The sequence below is a fragment of the Dermacentor albipictus genome, chromosome 1 (genome assembly GCF_038994185.2).
Source record: "Dermacentor albipictus isolate Rhodes 1998 colony chromosome 1, USDA_Dalb.pri_finalv2, whole genome shotgun sequence".
NCBI lineage: Eukaryota > Metazoa > Arthropoda > Arachnida > Ixodida > Ixodidae > Dermacentor > Dermacentor albipictus.
In genome coordinates this window covers 230,560,507-230,578,691 of record NC_091821.1, presented here as the reverse complement: position 1 = coordinate 230,578,691, position 18,185 = coordinate 230,560,507, and the positions used below count along the sequence as shown (strand labels likewise).

Here is an 18,185-nt window from a genome sequence, read left to right as displayed (position 1 = left end):
CGTCCACCAGGGTTTTAGTTTTTTCCTTAAGAAACCGGAGGATTGCGGGATCGTCTGTTCTGCTGCAGCAAGTATGGAGGCAATAATCTTTTCATTCATTTCGTCTATTGTTTGATCATCTGATATGTCATCGAGACTGGCCTTCTCGCTGAAGAGAGGCCAGTCTGCTAGATGGAGTTTCCAATGGGGTGATCTTAATGGTACTGTAGGGAAAGGAGATGTTCTTTCAATAGTGCCGGGCATATGATCGCTACCATAGGGATTGTTAATAACACTCCATTTAAAATCTATCAACAGAGATGGAGTGCACAGCGCCAGATCAAGACAGCTCATACCTCCTGTGCTTGGGGAGCAGTACGTTGCCGAACCAGTGTTTAAAAGGCTTATTTCGTTAGTCAGGATAAAATCTTCAAGTGTTTGTCCCCTGGTGTCAGTTGTTTTGCTACCCCATAATATGTTATGAGCGTTAAAATCACCTGCTATTAAAAAAGGTTTAGGTAGCTGGTTTAAAACTAACTCCAGATCTCTTACAGTAAAATGTGAATGTGGTGGTATGTACATTGAACAAATGGTAATGGTTTTATGTGCTAAAACCGTGACTGCAACGACTTCTAAGTGAGTATTAATGGCAACTTCTCTAGCTGCAATGCCACTCTGTAGGACTATAGCTACACCACCCGAAAGCCGGTTCGCCTGAGTACGATCGCGCCGCACAACAGTGAAGCCTTTTAAAATGTTTTTGTGCTTTTCGCCTAAGTTTGTTTCTTGTAAGCACAAGGCCACAGGCGAGAATTTACTTAACAAGTCTTTGATGTCACCTAAGTTGTGTAAAAGCCCTCTACAATTCCAATGAATAATAAAAGCCATCTTGAAATTGAAAGGTAAAACTGGCACTACGAAAAACTAAGAGGTGGGATTATAGGTGACATGGATAAAAAGGCTAATACAAATGAGCGATAACCTTCAGGTTATCGCTTTCTTATTTTGGGTGGTTATTGGGATCTTGTCCCTCTTACCGCGCTCAAGAGAGCGCTTGTCCTTCGGTGTCAATGACACCGGGGTTTTTGCGTCGACCTCCATCGCTCTCTCTGAGGCGCTGGAGGATCGAGAGTTAGGCGCCGAGACACGTGTCTCGGGCCTTGGGGTTCGCTTGATCTTAGGTCCCTGCGGGGCTGGTGTCTGCAGGGCCGTCGAAGAGGGTGGAGCAGTACTGACTGCTTCCACCACGGGGGCGGGAGGAGTCACTGCGGCACCACTGCGCGTGGGCTCGGAGGACTCCGGAGGCCTCTGTGACGCTGCCCCCGCCTGCGTCACTTCGGCATAACTTCTTCGGGGAAGATACGAAAGCCGCTTTCGGGCTTCAAAGAACGAAATTTTTTCTTTTACAGTTAGAGCAATGACTTCTTTTTCTTTTTTCCAGCAAGGGCAGGACCGTGAATAAGCTGGGTGATCTCCCTTGCAGTTAACACAATGTGGGGAAGAAGTGCAATTCTCAGATTGGTGTTCGTTGGAGCTGCATTTAGCACAAGTTGTTTGTCCTCGACATGCATGTGAAGCGTGTCCAAACCTTTGGCACTTGAAACATCGTCTAGGGTTTGGAATATATGGTCTTACATTGACTTTAACATAACCTGCATCGAGCGAGGTAGGCATTACGCTTGTTCCGAAGGTGAGTATAACGTGTTTGGTGGGGATTTCTTGATCGTTTCTGCAGATTACTATTCTCTGTACCTTGGTAACATTTTGTTCCTGGAAACCTTCCAGCAATTCCTCGTCGCTTAATCCAATAAAATCTTCTTCAGATATTACTCCCCTACTTGTATTGAGTGTTCTGTGGGCTGAAACAGTCACTGTCGCCTCGCCAATACTGGTAAGTTCAGACAGCTTATCTGCTTGATCTTTATTATTCAGTTCTAGGAGGAGGTCCCCGCTGGACATTTTGGAGGCTTTGTATGTCTGTCCGATTTTATCTTTCAGGCATTTAGCGACCAGGAATGGAGAAAGCTTTCTAATAGGCGTGTTGCTTTCACTATGGACTACATAGTATTTGGGGAAGGATGGAGCGTTGCTTCGAAAGGAGAATTGAAACGGTACTTCGGTGCGGCATCTTTTGAGACGCCGATCATGGAGAACAGAGATTTGAGCTGCCATAGGAAAATGTTTGTGTTCGGCAACAGCGCCGACCGCCCACCACGGAGCCCAACGAGGGGACGCGGCAGGGCTTGTGTCCAAGCCTGCACGACGCCAGCCGTACGCCGTCACTATAACCAAATATGGTGTACCCAAGGTAGGATATCCACACAAGGTTAACCCTTGCCGCCGTGGAGAAAGGAAGTAAATGGAAGAGAGAAGAAGACAGGAAAGGTAAAAAAGTGAGAGATAAAGACGAAGGTTTCAGGAGAGAGAGATAGGAAGAGGCGACTACCGATTTCCCCCGGGTGGGTCAGTCCGGGGGTGCCGTCTACGTGAAGCAGAGGCCAAAGAGGTGTGTTGCCTCCGCCGGGGGGCCCTAAAGGTCCGATCACCCAGCATCGGCTCAACCTCCAGGATCCCCCTTTCCCCGGACACGGCTAAGCCGCGCACGACTACACGCGGGAGGGTCCAAACCTCGTGTGCTCGGGTCCGTGGTGTCGCAACACACCAAACGCCTGCTTGCGCAGACGCCCCTGCGGGGTAAAGAATGTTAAGTGCGTGCATACTGCTTGGTATGTCTTGAAGAGTTGTTCACATAGCATTCGACAGCATTTGACACATGGTAAGCGCGATCATTATTAGCTAGACGTGGCACACGACATATCACTGTGGCAAGTTCGGGGTGCGATTATTACACGGGAAAAAAAAAATCGAATTTTGATGACAAAATTCAGGAGTGCAATCATTATGCAAGTAAATACGGTAGTATGCTTCTGAAGAAGATTAACTTGAAGACATGATCATTGCTCTCAGGTAAACCAAATATGTATGCAAAAATTGAATTAAAGTTACACTAGCTCAACATGACATTCAGAACTTTCTGGAATTAGTTTCAACACACAGTTAAAGATCCCCATTGCCCAAGGCATTTCAATTTAGGAGGTATCTCAATACTAGCACATATTTTGGGGCAATCACCATTACAACTGCAGCAAAATACCCAGGTGTCCCACTTATCTTAAAAACTTCCTTGGTCACCTAGGGAAAAACTATGTGGAACATTGGTTTGCTTTGTGGAGCATTTTTGAGTCACATCGGAACTGGTGCTACTCTTGATTCCTCTGAAATGGGGCATGCCTAAAGCATTGGTTGGCTTCAATTCCAAAATTGTAACATGGGTTCTCTCAGCTAAACAATTAATATTTAATCAGATTATTGTAAGGTAGATTAAGCAATTTTCCTAAGTAATGCCCGCTTTTTGGCATAAATCAAGCTCAAATTGCAGCACTGCATTATCTGCCACAGGCAATTCTTTAAAATTCTGTAAATTAAAAGCCTAAAAATACACCTACTAGTGCATTTCAGAAACACAGGCATAGCTCTTGGAGAGAAAAAGGGGGATTTTCATTATTGTAAGCTCTCGTGACATGTACAAAATGCAAAATTTAAGTCTTATGACTTTTTGATACATGACATTTAAATAGTTACACTAACCTCATCATACAAAAAAGCTCCAGTTCTTTTTTTCAACTAATCTTTATGGATTTTGGCATGTTTTAATACTCCACAATTCTATTATCGAACCATACCCACAACACTGGCAATATTACAGAGAGACATACTTGACCATCACTTGCATTCTTTACCTGCCATGGTGGCTTAGCGGCTATCACGAGATCATGGGATCAAGTCCCAGCCACAGCAGCCGCATTTCAATGGGGGCAAAATGCAAAAACGGCCATGTCCCATGCACTGGAGGCACGTTAAAGATCCCTTGGTGGTCAAAATTAATCCAGAGTCCCTCACTAAGTATGCCTCATAATCAAATTGTAGTTTTGGCACATAAAATCCCAGAATTCAAATTCACTTGCATTCTTTAGACAATTATGTTTTTTATAACAGCACAGCAAAATTTTTACTGACATTTTAACAACAGCAATTTTTATATGGGTACAAAGAAGGTAAACTCACCTTCTAGAAGGGTGTACTGCCAAAGCATTGACCCTGTGAAGGTCAGTGTCTACCAGAACACTAACACCAGTTCCATTCAGGAAGAAAGACTCAATTCGGGCACCATGACTGCTAAACACAGCTCTGTACAAAAGACCTGGAAAAAAATGCTTTCTTAGTAACTCATAGGAAAATTATCAATACATACCCAGTAAGTGGTAGGAAGCAATGCATAAAAAAAATATTATGAAGCACACAGAAATGATTTTTTTTTTGCAATAAAACCAGAGTTCACAACAGGTGCCTTTGAAGGCTGTTGTAAGAGACCTTGGCAAGAGACATTCTGTCTGACCAGAAGTCCAGCTAAACAATGTACAATGAGCCTACGAGAAACTAACGGTCCCCTTAAGTGTTCAGAATATTTGTTGACAAAGTTTGCGAGACTTGTCGACTATGGCAGTACAGCTCCTCCTCCTATCCTGAACATTAAACAAAGCTGCCACTTTCTGCAAAAAACTAGCCTGTACATGAACCCTTCGTTGTTGTTCGTCATATTTACTTGGCAGCAGTGATGATAGGGGCCACTTCAATTTACATTATTCGCATCTAAATCACAGGTCGGTGCATTAGCACATTGCGAACTTTCTACACCACTACTCTGTTTACTTTCACTGCTGCTGCTGCCAAGGTGTTTTTCATGTCCAGTGGCAATATGTAGTCTGACCTAGCGAAGTTAATGAAAGACTTCAAAGAGGAAATGATTGAAATGCACGCTGCAATAAAGAGGCAGCTCTGCGAAAAATACAAAGAACTAAAGCACTTGTTAGACTCTTCTTCAGCACTCTCTCTGATGCCATTACCATGAAGTGCTCAAAGATTGAAAACGAAAATGTTGCTCCAAGGAAAGAAAATGCCTCACTTTAGAGTACAGAGCACTCGAAGAGCGAGTGAATGTCACCCAGGCAGAACCAACTGATCAGGAACAGTACTCGCAGAATGGAAATATTGAAGTCGAGGGCGTTCCCACAACAAAACCTGAAGCTTCACCAACAATCCTAAAACAACTTGGTGATGACATCTGCAAACTAATAACTGAAGCTGATGTAGATTCTCGGCACTCAAAGGATGGAAACCTTCCCAACACAGTAGTACAATTTTCTTATCGAGCGCAACGAGATGCTATCGCTGAAAAATCATGCAAGAAATGCATTTCTGTATCTGATTTTGGTTTCAAATGCAACACTCCAGTCTTTGTCAATGAACACTTATGCCCAGAACTGAAAAACCTTGTCGCGCAGGTAATCTAACAAAACAAGGCTAGACAGTGGAAATATACATGGACCAGGGGTGGAAAAATATTTGCCAAAAAAACAGATGAATCACGACTGCTCTGAGTAACATGCACTAAAGACCTTGAAAAGATAGAGTAAAGAAAAGAGTAATGCAATTTTTGCTGCTCTTGATGCATCACAGACTTCGGCCACAGCACTGACACCATCCGAAGTAGCTGATGTTTACCAACGCAATCCTAAACGCTTATCTTTCACTTTTAACACACCATCTGCTCGCAATAAGGGCAATGAACTTGATGTTTTGCTTTGTCTTTTGAATTTTCCTTTGATGTTATAATGATATGTCAAACACTGTTTCAGAACAACACCGAGGTGCTCAATATTCTTGGTTATAAAAGTAATTAGTCGAACCATTCTTCTGGAAGTGGAGGTGGTGTGTTGCTTATGGCAAACAATGCCTTACAGAGTATGCTAGTTGACGGCTATACTAAATGCACATATACATCTGAAGTGTTAACAGCAGTTTCGAAAAAAATTTAATTGCGTTTGATATTGTGAAAAGCACAACATACATAACAAAAAGTCAGTCGGTGTCCAGAAAGGGCTCTCCACCGAGCTAGTGCTCGTAACGCAAAAAGAATTTCTTCTAGATGGCATCAAACATAAATTACTAAAATTCGGAATATTCTTCTATTTTTTCAAAGGCATTCGATCGGATAAAACATGAGACCTTGTTAAAGAAACTTGAAATATATAAATTCAGGGGTGTTTTTAAATTTATTGAATAGCTATCTGAAATTTTGCCACCGAAGGGTTGTAATAAATAATGAAGCTTCAGATCTCGCACTCACATCAGGTGCACCCCAAGGAAGTGTTTAATGGCCACTGTTATTTAACCTTTACATAAATGATACAAAAGATGCACTTAATTCTGCTTATAATTTATGCAGACGCAAGTTTATTCCTCACCTCAACAGACAAGGAAGATTCAGTGTACAAAGCAAACACTGTGCCCACTAGATTAAATGCATGGAGCAAAGCAAACTGTCGTTAATTACTACTAACAAAACCAAAGCACTGCTTTTTAGACAACAAATCGTCAAATAAACATTGAGGGTGCTTTAAAATTTGGCAATGCTTACCTTGATGTTGCTTCATCAGCCAAAACCCTTGGAGTTATATTTGAGCAACATCTAACATGGAATATTCATATTGATATGGACGCTATTAAACTCGCTCATGTTGCTGGTGTACTTACAAGGTTACGCTTCTTTCTTCCTCAGAATATTAACTTGCTCATATAAAACTCCCTTTTTCTTTCACACATTACGTACAGTCACCTGGTTTGGGCTAAAACAACTCAGTCTAATTGAGCATTTTTTGTTGTGGAAGAAAGCACTGCATACAATAACTAACTTGAGGTTCGATGCTCACACTGAGCCCTTTTTTTGCCTCTTAGAGTCAAGAAGGTGCACGACTTTTACAATTATTTACTACTAAAGAAGGTGGGAAGAGGAAAATCTCACTATTTTGAGAGATTGGCTTGTCTTACAAAATGTGATATGCCATAGAATACACATAACCAAGAAATCTGCCACATTCCTGCCTCACAAACACAATATGGTGACCAAATGATTAGCTACAGATTGCCATTTCATCTAAATAAATAGCTAGTCTTGGTTTTCTTTTTTGCATATAATGTACTACATGCTCAATATGGGTAGCAACACAACAGTTCGTCTTTTTCTTTTGGGAGGGGGGGGGGGGGGGGCAGCATGGCAGGACCTACACAAGAAAGTTGCTGGACATCGTTCAGATTACTGGTAGCACCCTGTTAGCAAGACAAATGGCACTTGTTCTTTTATTAAAAAACTGACTGGTGTATGCTGTGTTGCAATTCATATTGAGCCCTATAGCACATGCTTTGTGCTACATAGTATTGTATAAATGCTGCTATCATCATGTTGCCAATGTGAATTTTTTGTTCAGGGGGTACAGACCCCATCAAGCCTATTTCGTGTTTTTTATCTATACTCCTGAGAACGTCTCTCTCGTGGGGATTTCATGTTTTGCAGTAGCATAGGCACACTGTGAAGCAATTGGTGCAGCAGGCAGCAAATGCATCACATTGGTAAAATTGGCACAGCTGTCCCATCCATTTACAGTGTTCAAGTTGGCTCAAAGAGTAGTCAGCCAACAAAGATCAATGAATGACACAGCCACACACAGACACACACAATGAATTACACAACATTCAAAAGGAAGGAAAAGAGGTGAAGAAATCCTCACCTGAAGATGCATCAGCAGCCAGTGCAGTGACTCTGGTGTTATTCAACGTTGCCACAGGAGTAACATTATAACCATCAATGCGGGCCCAATACAGTCGTTCACGGCTGGAAAATACTACTGCTTCTTCAGTTGAGAGAACATGGATTGAATCCAGGGGCATCTCACTGAATTCTGCTTGCAAGAGGAGGGGTGGCACGGTAGCATCTGACCCAACAGGGTAAACTACAGTCCTATGATTCTGGAGAAACACTAAAAGAGTGTCCGAGCCTCCAATAGGCAAGCATCTGTGGCCATCTTCTTCAGGAAGGCAGATTCCATTGCAAGGCACCGATAACTGATGGCACGGGTGTCTTGAGGCTGCAGAGCAACAAGTTATTTGCATCTTCTTTTGATGTTATAGTATGCATCTACACTTTACACAAAAGCTCATTACAGAATAATATACACTATTTTAACACTTCCTAGTGGAAACTGTACTCTTATAGGGACCGTGAAAAGATTTTGACGATTTTGTACAAATGTACCGAGTCGTTAGGAAAGGTCCTTCTGATCATTAAATGACACATTTAGGCACTTCGAGCAAAGCGTGTAATTTATTGTAAGGTTTTAAAAATGTGCATCGCCACCAATCACAGAGGCGCCGCTCCCCCGAGTTTTCAGCAGCCCCATTACAATCTACGTAGCTCACGCATGTGACGTTAATTAGGCGAGCTGTACGTTGGCTGTCCAGATTGCATCATGCATAATTTTTCCAAATTTGTGGTGAACAAATGTTGTTTGTGATAGTTGGAAAGTTGGTTATTTTGTTTCCATAAAAAAAAGCTACAGAAAGAGAATACACGAAGACAACTTATTGCTGCACTCAAGCACTTTCGGCACACAGCAAGTGTCGTCTGGTTGAGTTACAACGCACTCCATGTTGACGCACGCTGTGCCTTCAGTATTGGTCTCGAGCTTTCTTTTCGGAAGCCCACGAATCGCCCTCGGAACATTGTGGGGGCTGTCAGTATCCAATCTACGTGTCTGCACCCGTTACTTTACAATGGAGCATTAGTACAACAATAGAGAGTTTTAGTGTGTCTGGTATTCCAGTAAACACAGGCAGACTGAGTGTTTTGCAAGACAAGCAGAGGCACAAACATGAGCAGCCTGCAGTGTGCAGCCCCACGGTGGCACAGAGCTCAACCAGACAAACAGAGCTACTATAGCAGTAATCAAGTTTATTCTACTTTGTTGTTTGTGTAAATTTTCGACGGCAGCATTATCATGAACACATTGTCTTTTAACATTTTTTAAGGCCCCCTCACCAGGTCACCGAAAATTTCCACTATATGCTGCAAGTTGTTTGTGCCCTTAAGGAGTGTTCTACCGCAAGGATTTTTCAAATTGGTTCATTAATGGCCAAGGTAGAAATATTTCAGTGCCGCTAACCCATGATTTCAAGAGGCGAGCGTCACCGCTAACATAACACTCTTTCCACTTGCCCTGTCCAGCTTCCAGAAGTGAAATTCCTTCCCTGCATTCCCTGCATGACGCATACGTAACAAGCCCCACCACTTTTTTTTTTCTCTCCATTTATTGCTGCGTGGCGCACACTTTTGCTGACGGTGTTGCGCATGAGCTATTCTGTTTGTCTCGTGCACTAGACAATTTTGTGCGTTGTGCAGGAGAGCATCTGACTAGAGGTACAAGTCAGTGCTACACTAACACTGAAGCAGACACAAGTGGACCACAGAGCATGATCGCATACTAGAATACAGTAGAAAATGACGGTTTCGCTGTCTGCGCATGCAATTGAACGACGCTTAATCAGCAGACGTAATGGAAGTACATCTCTCTTGCTATGGCACGAAGTAAAAAAAAAAAGCACGCAGACACTTGGTTTGTGTGTTTTATTATTTTTCTAAACTTTGTGGGGATGCGCGACCCTCGCGCCTCCCCTGATGTTTTTCCCGCATAGCGCGTCTCCTGTGGTCCCGCTTCGCCGCGTAGCCTGCGTGACGTCAGCGCGGTCGATGTGGTTGAAGCGCACTCCGAGAGATGGCGCGAGTGTTGGGCTGCTAACGCCGCGAGGTTACTTGGGCGCCGAAAGGAAGGCGCTTGCTCTCTTGGGTTCGAGACAGCCAGCGGGACAGACGTGCTGCACGTGCAGCAACGCTCTTCCCCGGCGGGTCGCCGAACAGCGCGGACATTCCGCACGCGCGGCGGCCGATGCATCTGCGAGACCGCCTCGCGTGGCCGCCTTCGAACGCGCCACGATTCGCGTGACTATACACGCGAACGACCAGGCGTTCGGATCCAGCATGGAGCGAACATATTCGCTCGCGAGGACGCGGTGAGTCGGACTTCTAGATTTGTCGCGCGCCCATCGGCATGTTTTGTGGATAGCAACTCGGCTAGCAGGCATTGATGTATGAAAGGTGCAATAAATGCCCTTGTGATTGTTTGCACTACTGTGTTGTCGTTCCTTTGTCCCAAGAGTACGGTGTGAGAATATCCCATATCAGACCCCACAACTTTAATTCATCTAATGAAGCAACAGATTGCACAAATAACAGATGTTCCCTTGAATAATTCTTGAAGTCAATTGTCACTATGAGCAAGGTCACAGCACAGACATGTACGTAGGTGCACTTGCCCATATATGCCACATCGCTGGCTAGGAACATGTCGCCCGCGAGGAAAAGGGAAAACGGCATTTGGTTTGAAATTTCAGCTCTTTTTACAGCATGTAGCGATGTAATACTTAGCAGACCCGATCGTTAGCGCACATTGTATGCACTCTACTTGCCAGCTCAAAATGGCCAGACCTGGTGAAGGGCCCCTTAAAATGTTTTGCACTTGGTTACAGCAATATTAGCTCTGCGTTTGGCTGGTTATGCTCTGCACCACCAGGTGACTGCACTGTGTAGGCCGCTCACATATACTGTACGTATATCGCTACGTAACGCTAAATCCCCTTTATCACAGTGGGTAGTTTGTGCCTCCGCCCATCAGTAAAAATGCCCAACTTATCTGCGTTTACCGGAATACCAGACATGCTTGGCATGGCACAGAACACGTGCAACACACGCTGCTTGGATTGCTCTCGGTTGGAATCAAGGGACAAGTGGCTAGCACAGAGGTTGAAGAGACTTCGCATGCTGGCTCTAAGACAGCGGAAGTAGACGACACGACGTCACATCATGTCCCATAGCCATTGAAGGCGGAGCTTAGCCCCAATCACTCTGTTAACGAGTTCAGAAGAAAAAACATGGCTATGAAGAAGGGTAACTTGTAATCCTCCCTAACTCTCTTAATACGAGATGCTTCACTTACATTATGGCACGAATGTTTTACTGTAGCTGTAGCTTACAAATGTACAAAATTTGTCCAAACCATATCAGAGACCCTTTAAGTATAAAATGCATGAAAAAATGAATTTTCATGTATTTCATTAAAAAAAAGAGAGACATGCCACTTGTGATTACATACGACATATCAGCAATACCATTCATACCACATACATTACACCTGCTTCATCCATGCTTACATCCATGCTTCATGCATTAATAATTTAGCCTTAACCCTTTCGTTACATCTATTCAGATCTATTACTGGTGACCAACAATTTTAATCACCGATTTCAGCACGCCAAAACTGTTCCTTAGATACATAACATTATCTGGTAGGCAGCCAGAAAAAGGGCTTTCAGAAATAGTTTCTGCAGCAAAACTGACTTTTGACATAACTTTTGATAAATTAAGGCATTCACATTGTAGCAAAACTTAGTGTGGCTATTGCTCTTTGGGACTTTATTATTATTACTTAATGATGATGATGATGATGAAGAAGTGCCACTAGTGATCACGACATATCAGCATCAGAATTTATGATCGGAGTACCAGAATTAAGTTGGAGGACAATGTTACATTGACATGTTTGCAATTTCCCAGTTCTAAAGGGCAATGATAATTGGACGGAAAAGTTGGCAGCAGTTGAACATGCAACATGAAAAAGTTGGCATGCTGAACATGCAGAACTGGGCATTTCAAGATGTTTATAACAGTTGCAGTTTCAGAGAAGTACAAACTTTGGCCAGTTTTAAAACAGCTCGTTCAAACTACTGGGATTTGACAGAGAAAATTGCAAAGGCTTTCCAACTCGAAAACCAGTACCAGAACTTCAACACCAACCCAGCAAAATGCAGAAGAGGTGAAGCTACAAGCTGTGCTATCTGGAGTACAAAGAAAAAAAAATTGCTGCAAGAAATGCAGTCTACCTTTGCCTCATGAAGTTGAACGTTATCCTTGTGCAGCACAGCACCGGAAAGATGAACCTTTTTGTGTTTTGGACCCGTAGAACAATTAAGTGCCAATTATTTTCATGAAAGTACTTTTGGTACATTTATGACCAAAATGTAAATTTTCAATTCCTTACATTTTTTTTTTGTAGATAGTAAATCAATATTGTCGCTTTTAATTTTTTTTAAGTGGCCACATAAACGTCAGTCAGTAAATATTTCTTTATCTATGAAAGATGTATTTATTGCAACATATGTACTTGGTAACATGAATTTTCTATAATTTATAATGCTGCATTATATAATATATAATGTTGTCGGAGGGAATAAAAAAGATGTTTTGTCTCTGAAAATTTAATTTTTCTCGTAGTAAGGAAAGAGTTAAAGGGACCCTGAAATGATTTTGATGATTGTGTACAAAAGTGCTGAGTCACTAGGGCAATTCTTTCTGACTGTTGAGAAATATTTAAAAAGGGAAGCTGAAAGGTTTTCCAGAAAAAATGAGTGAACATCTGTACATAATGGTTTTCAACCCTCCGAATTCGAATATCGTATCGAAATTGAGCGAAAGAAAGCGCAAATATATTTTATTTCGACGAAAAGTGCAGCAGCGGACACGCCCAGCTCGCACGTCTCGTTTCCGCCTGTGATTGGTCGGTGCGCCTCGTGACGTCAACTCTGCCGCTGCCGACCGCTGCCGCTACAAATGAAGCGCGGTGCCAGGAAGTTTGGTGCTGTTTTTCTGAGACGGTAATGGAAAATTTAGAGAGACTGCGTTTTTCTGAGGAGTTCGGCGTTACTCCCTACATGTACGAGCCGATTGCGAAGAGCCGGCCTCTCGAAGAAGCAAACGATGCTGGTGCGAGCAGTGCTTTCAACGCGAACGAAAGCAAAGTCTTGGGATCTCCTCGTGTTGGAAATGCTCTTTGGTGAGTATGTTTTCTGCAAAGCGATCTAGTGATCTCGCCGATCTTTTGCCGATCTAGTGAGCTCGTTTCCGGTCAAACAACTGTAGTGTTGTGTTCCTGCATGCCTCCTCGTGTAACGTAAGCGGTGATGCGATCGTCGGTATTTGTGCGCTGTCCAAAGCTGTCAGCAATCTACAAAGATGGTTTAAACGCGTGAAAAGCGTCCCGGTTCATGCAGTACGTGTAGTGACCTTCATCTGTTGACTACCACTCACGTTGACTACCACGCACGTTGACTACCACTCTACATACACGCAAACGCACCAACAAAGGAATGCAGGGTCGATCGAAGCAGATTACGATGGCACGCACGCAGAAACAAGCGCGGTCAGGCATGGTCGCGGACGCTGCGAAGGAACAAAGCAGAGTTGACGTCACAACACCGCGGTTTCCGGTCTCCGCTCCGCTCGCTCACTCAAAGGGGGGCGGAGCTACAGTGCAATTTCAAACGACCATTATGTCGCTCCTAATTGAAAAAAAAAACCCCAAATTTTACCTACATGGTTTATAAGGTTCCCGCATCCGTATATGAGCGTATTATTGAATTCGACAGACTCTTCAGCTTCCCTTTAAGCACTTTATGTAAAGCGTGTAATTTATTATAAGATTTTAAATATGTACATTGCTACCAATCACAGCAGCTCCTCTCCCAAGTTTTTAGCCACCCCTTCCCACGCCACGTAGAGTGGGTGAGTGATGTAACTTGGATGAGCGATCCGATTGACTACCTATGTTACGTCATCAGAAATGCTTGAAACACGCTGCAACATTAAGCTTAGCTTTAATAGCATATGCATGCATATTAATTTCTGTGCCCATAAAGGTAAGTACACAAATGCAATAAATCTAGACGTTTTTCAAACAAAACTTAAAAAGTGCTCAAAATGAAAAACTTTATTCCTAACAATATGCTCGTAGTTACCTGTTCTGCTAGTTTGTTCAGTGCAATGACTCCAAAATCCCAACAATGTAACCATCTTTTTCAGATTTTGTGTAATGTGGTACCATTGGGTATTGTCAGGATTGGGGGCTCAATCCCATCGTCCGTGGTCCTTTGCCAAGATTGGAGTACGGCATGAATTCGAAGGTAGCTGGCCCATGCCGTCATCCAACTTATTTACGCTGAGATCGTTGATGAAGTGAAGAACTGCTTCTCATCGAGAACGAGGAAAAAGGGTTTATTTACAGAAATTAAATCAGTCTAACATGACTGCATGAGAAAAAGAGTAACAGTCCAACATGACTGCATGAGAGAAGCGACTCAGTCTAACATGACTGCTCAAGAGAAGTCTCCTCAGCATTCGCACAACCACAGTTTTTATACACTCGATCCGCCGGTCCTACGACGCGGCGACTGTTCGTTTACTCATCACCAACGCGCCGCTGCTCTGCAGACCAGTTTACGTACACAAAGGCAACCGCGCTCTGATGTCCGACGACGACGTTGTCAGGGTGCCGTTCCGGGAACTATCGACGCCGATCGAGGGTCGCTCGATGTTCCGTGCCACGCCAAAACGTGAGACGCACCAAAATACGTCGTCCCCACGGCAGTTTGTCCATGCGTGTCGAATCAGCTCCGCGTTGGGGAACTCCGGAATCATTGTTCACGCACCGAACCAGTTCCGTCACAATGTCGAAGGGGCTGGAGGAAGGCGGCGGATTCCAGCGCAAAGGTCGCTTCTTTGAACGCCTCGCAGCTGCAGCGACGGAGAGGGAGAGGTGCGCGTCTTGCACCCCTTGTCGTAATCGGGTGGCAAGGTGGCAATCCTGCTCAGCGGCTCGCCATTCTTGACAGCGCCTCCATGGCCCGAAAAATCTCGACTGTCTAGCGCTGACAACCGCTAGGCAGGAAGAGAACGGCTGCTGGTCAGGGGGGGATTGATGTCTTGGCTCGCAGCGACCACTTGTGCATTGATGTCACCGCCCCAAAACATCCAACAAGGACAGGCAACTGCAAAATGAACCCCACAACACGGCTCTGCGCCGAGATGGCGTGCATTGGCTATCACTTTAGACTCGCTAGGCTTCAAAAAAAACAACAACAACATAAGTGCAGAAACAAAAAAAAAAAATGCTACATTTCACTATGCCAATTTCTGAAGCAAATTCCTGCTGACAAATTCAGCAATTAATGGAGGGAATTCTGCTGAATGAGAGGGGATTTTCTTCGCCTAAAGAAAAGCTAACACTAGTAACCCCAAAATTTAGGCGGGACCCTCAAACGCAGAATTCAAATTAGCCTGCTCAAACCATCCGCATTGCTATGCAACTTTCCCTTCTTATATCTAACGGAGAAGTTGTACTCTTGGAGAGTGAGGCTCCATCGGAGCAAGCGGCCGTTTTTGTGTGACATTTGATTGAGCCACGTCAGAGGACAGTGGTCGGTCTCGAAGATGAACTTCGCTCCGTACAAGTAACACGACAACTTCTGGGCGGCCCAAACCAAACAAGCGCATTCCTTCTCTGAAGCGCTGTAGGCTTCCTCTCTTACCTTTAGTTTACGGCTGGCGTAGAGGATAGGATGCTCCTCGTTATCGTCGCCAACTTGACTAAGTACCACGCCCATACCTCTGTCGCTTGCGTCGCATTGAACTATGAATTCCTTTGTGTAGTCTGGCGCGCGAAGCACAGGGCGAGAAACCAATAGCGTTTTCAAACTTTGGAAAGCGTTCTCTTTGTCCTTATCCCAGAGTACGTTACTCGGTGCTCCCTTTTGGAGGGCGTCTGTTAATGGACTTGCCAATTGAGAGTAATTCGGAATGTACCGTTGATAGTACCCCACAAGTCCCAAAAATGAACGAAGATCCGTTTTCGGGCGCGGCTGAGAAAATTCTCCAATCGTAGCTATTTTCAGCTCAGCCGGCCGTCTCATGTCCTGACCGACAACATGGCCCAGATAAGTAACCTGTGAACAACCGAACCTACACTTTTCCGCTTTCATCGTTAAGCCGGCTTCAAACGTACGAAGCCTCGCATTCTTGTCGTAATAGACTTTGGCGTTCCTTTGAGCTATTTCCATGTTCTTTCCGACTAGTTCTCGGGTTGCGCTTAGCCGTTCCAGTAAATTTAGCACGTATTCAACCACGGTTGGACTCTCCCCTCTTTCCTCCCACATCTCTCTTAACATTCTCAGTGGAGAACGGAGTGTCCTCCCATACACTAGTTCTGCTGGTGAGAACCCTGTCGCTTCATGTGGAACCGTTCGCAAAGCAAACAAAGTTGCCGGCAGACAGTTCTCCCAGTCCTCCTTGTGCTCGTAACAGAGCGCACGCAAAACTCGCTTAAGCACCGAATGCCACCTCTCTACACTGACTGAGGGTGATAGACAGAACTGTGTATTAACTTTACCCCGCACTTTTGCAAGAATGTGGAAGTCAGTGCGCTCGTGAATACTGACCCTTGATCTGCCTGAATTTCGGCTGGAAACCCAACTCGTGCAAACACTGTCAAAAGCGCGTCTACTACTTCGGTGGAGCTGAGCTCTTTCAAAGGGATTGCTTCTGGAAACTTGGTAGCCGGACACAGCATGGTAAACAAGTACCTGTAGCCTGATTTTGTTTTTGGAAGAGGCCCTACCGTGTCTATTACAAGTCGTCTGAAAGGCTCTGTTATTAAGGGCACTACCTTCAGTGGAGCTTTCCAAGTCTCTCCTGGTTTACCAGAACGCTGGCAGGCGTCGCATGATCTTACAAAGTTTTCTACATCCTTGAAACAGCCAGGCCAGTAGTATTCCATAAGCAATCTTTCCTTTGATTTGTTTATGCCTAGGTGGCCGGACCACCCATTTCCATGACAAAGACTCAAAAGGTCCTCCCTATACTTAGTAGGTATGACTAACTGATCTAAAATCCTACCCTTTCGATCTCTGTAATGCCGATACAACAATCCTCCTCTCTCATGTATCGTTACGTTGCGCCTAGCAATGCCTTCTTTAGCTGTGTCACGTAATTTAGCTAAGCTCTCATCATTCTTTTGCTCAGCTGCCAGTGACTCTCTATCCACGCGTAAGAGTTGATCAAAGTTCTTTGAGGCCGGTGATAATAACGACCCTGTCTCGCTTGTGAGCGCGTCTGCTTGCTCTTCCTGCAGGCTAGAACTCTGACACTCTAGTGCTACGCTCTCATTGAGCTGGTCAACTGGCAGGCTCTCCTCAAGTGTTCTTTTGTCCCTCGGGCCTAGCTCGGATTCGGGTATTGAAGCTATCCCCTTTTCTGCTTCAGCTGGAGGAGCTTGAGCATTTTCAGCCGAAAGCGCCGCGATCTTACGAGCTTGGCCTCGGGTCAATGCCTGTACTATGCCCTCTCCCAGTTTGAGCCCTCTGTCACGCAGTAACTGATTCGAACGATTCGAAAAGATGTAGGGATACTGCAGTGACAAAAATTTGGAAACTGCAGCCTCAGTCTCTAGCTCCCCGAATGGTCCACTGATTTTGACTTTGGCCATGGGCAGACACACGCTGTGTTCTTCTACAACCTGTTTTATCCACGCTACTTCTCCGGTGAAGTCATCTACCATCACGTAAGACGGATGGACAATGTCCAGCGTGGCGGCACTGTCTCTTAGCACTCGGCATGGTTTTCCATTAACTTGCAGGTCGTGGAGATATGGACTTAAAAGTTCCATATTCTCATCCTTTTCCTCCACGTAGGAAAAAACTACGCTAGACTTCTCGCAGTTTACAGCTATATGTCCCAGTTTGTGGCATTTGTAACAGCGAATTGGTCTAACAGATTCGAATTTTCTTTTCTCTTCTTTTTGTGCGGTTTCTCCGTTAAGTTTCTCCTCGCTCTTTTCTGCGGGCTTTTCCGCCATGTCTACAGGCTCGGATCGTCTAGTTTGCGCACCCTTTTTGAACGGAAATGGTTTCCGCGGTCCATTTCGACCGTCCCAGTTTCCCTCCTCGGCGTTCAATTTTCTACGGGTTGCGTACTCTTCGGCTAATTCAGCCGCCCTTTCCACAGTGTTTACATTACCTCTGTCTTGCACCCACAGTTTCACAGCTTGGGGGATGGTTTTGTAAAACTGCTCTAGACACATGCATTCAATGATCATGTCTCTGCTGTCGTATGCTTCCGCGCTTTTAAGCCACTCGACTAGGCTGGCCTTTAAGCTATATGCAAACTCCGGATAGCCCTCGCTATCTTTCTTGCCTGTGCTCCTAAACCTTTGCCGAAAAGCTTCGGCTGAAAGGCGGTATTTCTTCAGGAGACTAGCCTTAACTTTTGCATAATCATATGCATCTTGCACACTTAGTCTGGCGATTACTTCCGC

General features: G+C 44.5%; 1 protein-coding gene across 2 annotated transcripts in view; it reads right to left on the bottom strand.

Moving 5' to 3' along the window:
* The window catches only part of LOC135915691 (low-density lipoprotein receptor-related protein 1-like), a 118,046-nt gene that overhangs the window by 26,122 nt on the left and 73,739 nt on the right, over positions 1-18,185 (bottom strand). For both annotated transcript variants that reach the window (XM_070531029.1, XM_070531028.1), the window contains 2 exons: positions 7,665-8,021; positions 4,105-4,240 (listed from right to left, as the gene is read on the bottom strand). In XM_070531029.1, coding sequence (XP_070387130.1) covers positions 4,105-4,240; positions 7,665-8,021 — 493 coding nt within the window. The remainder of the gene's footprint in view (positions 1-4,104; positions 4,241-7,664; positions 8,022-18,185) is intronic.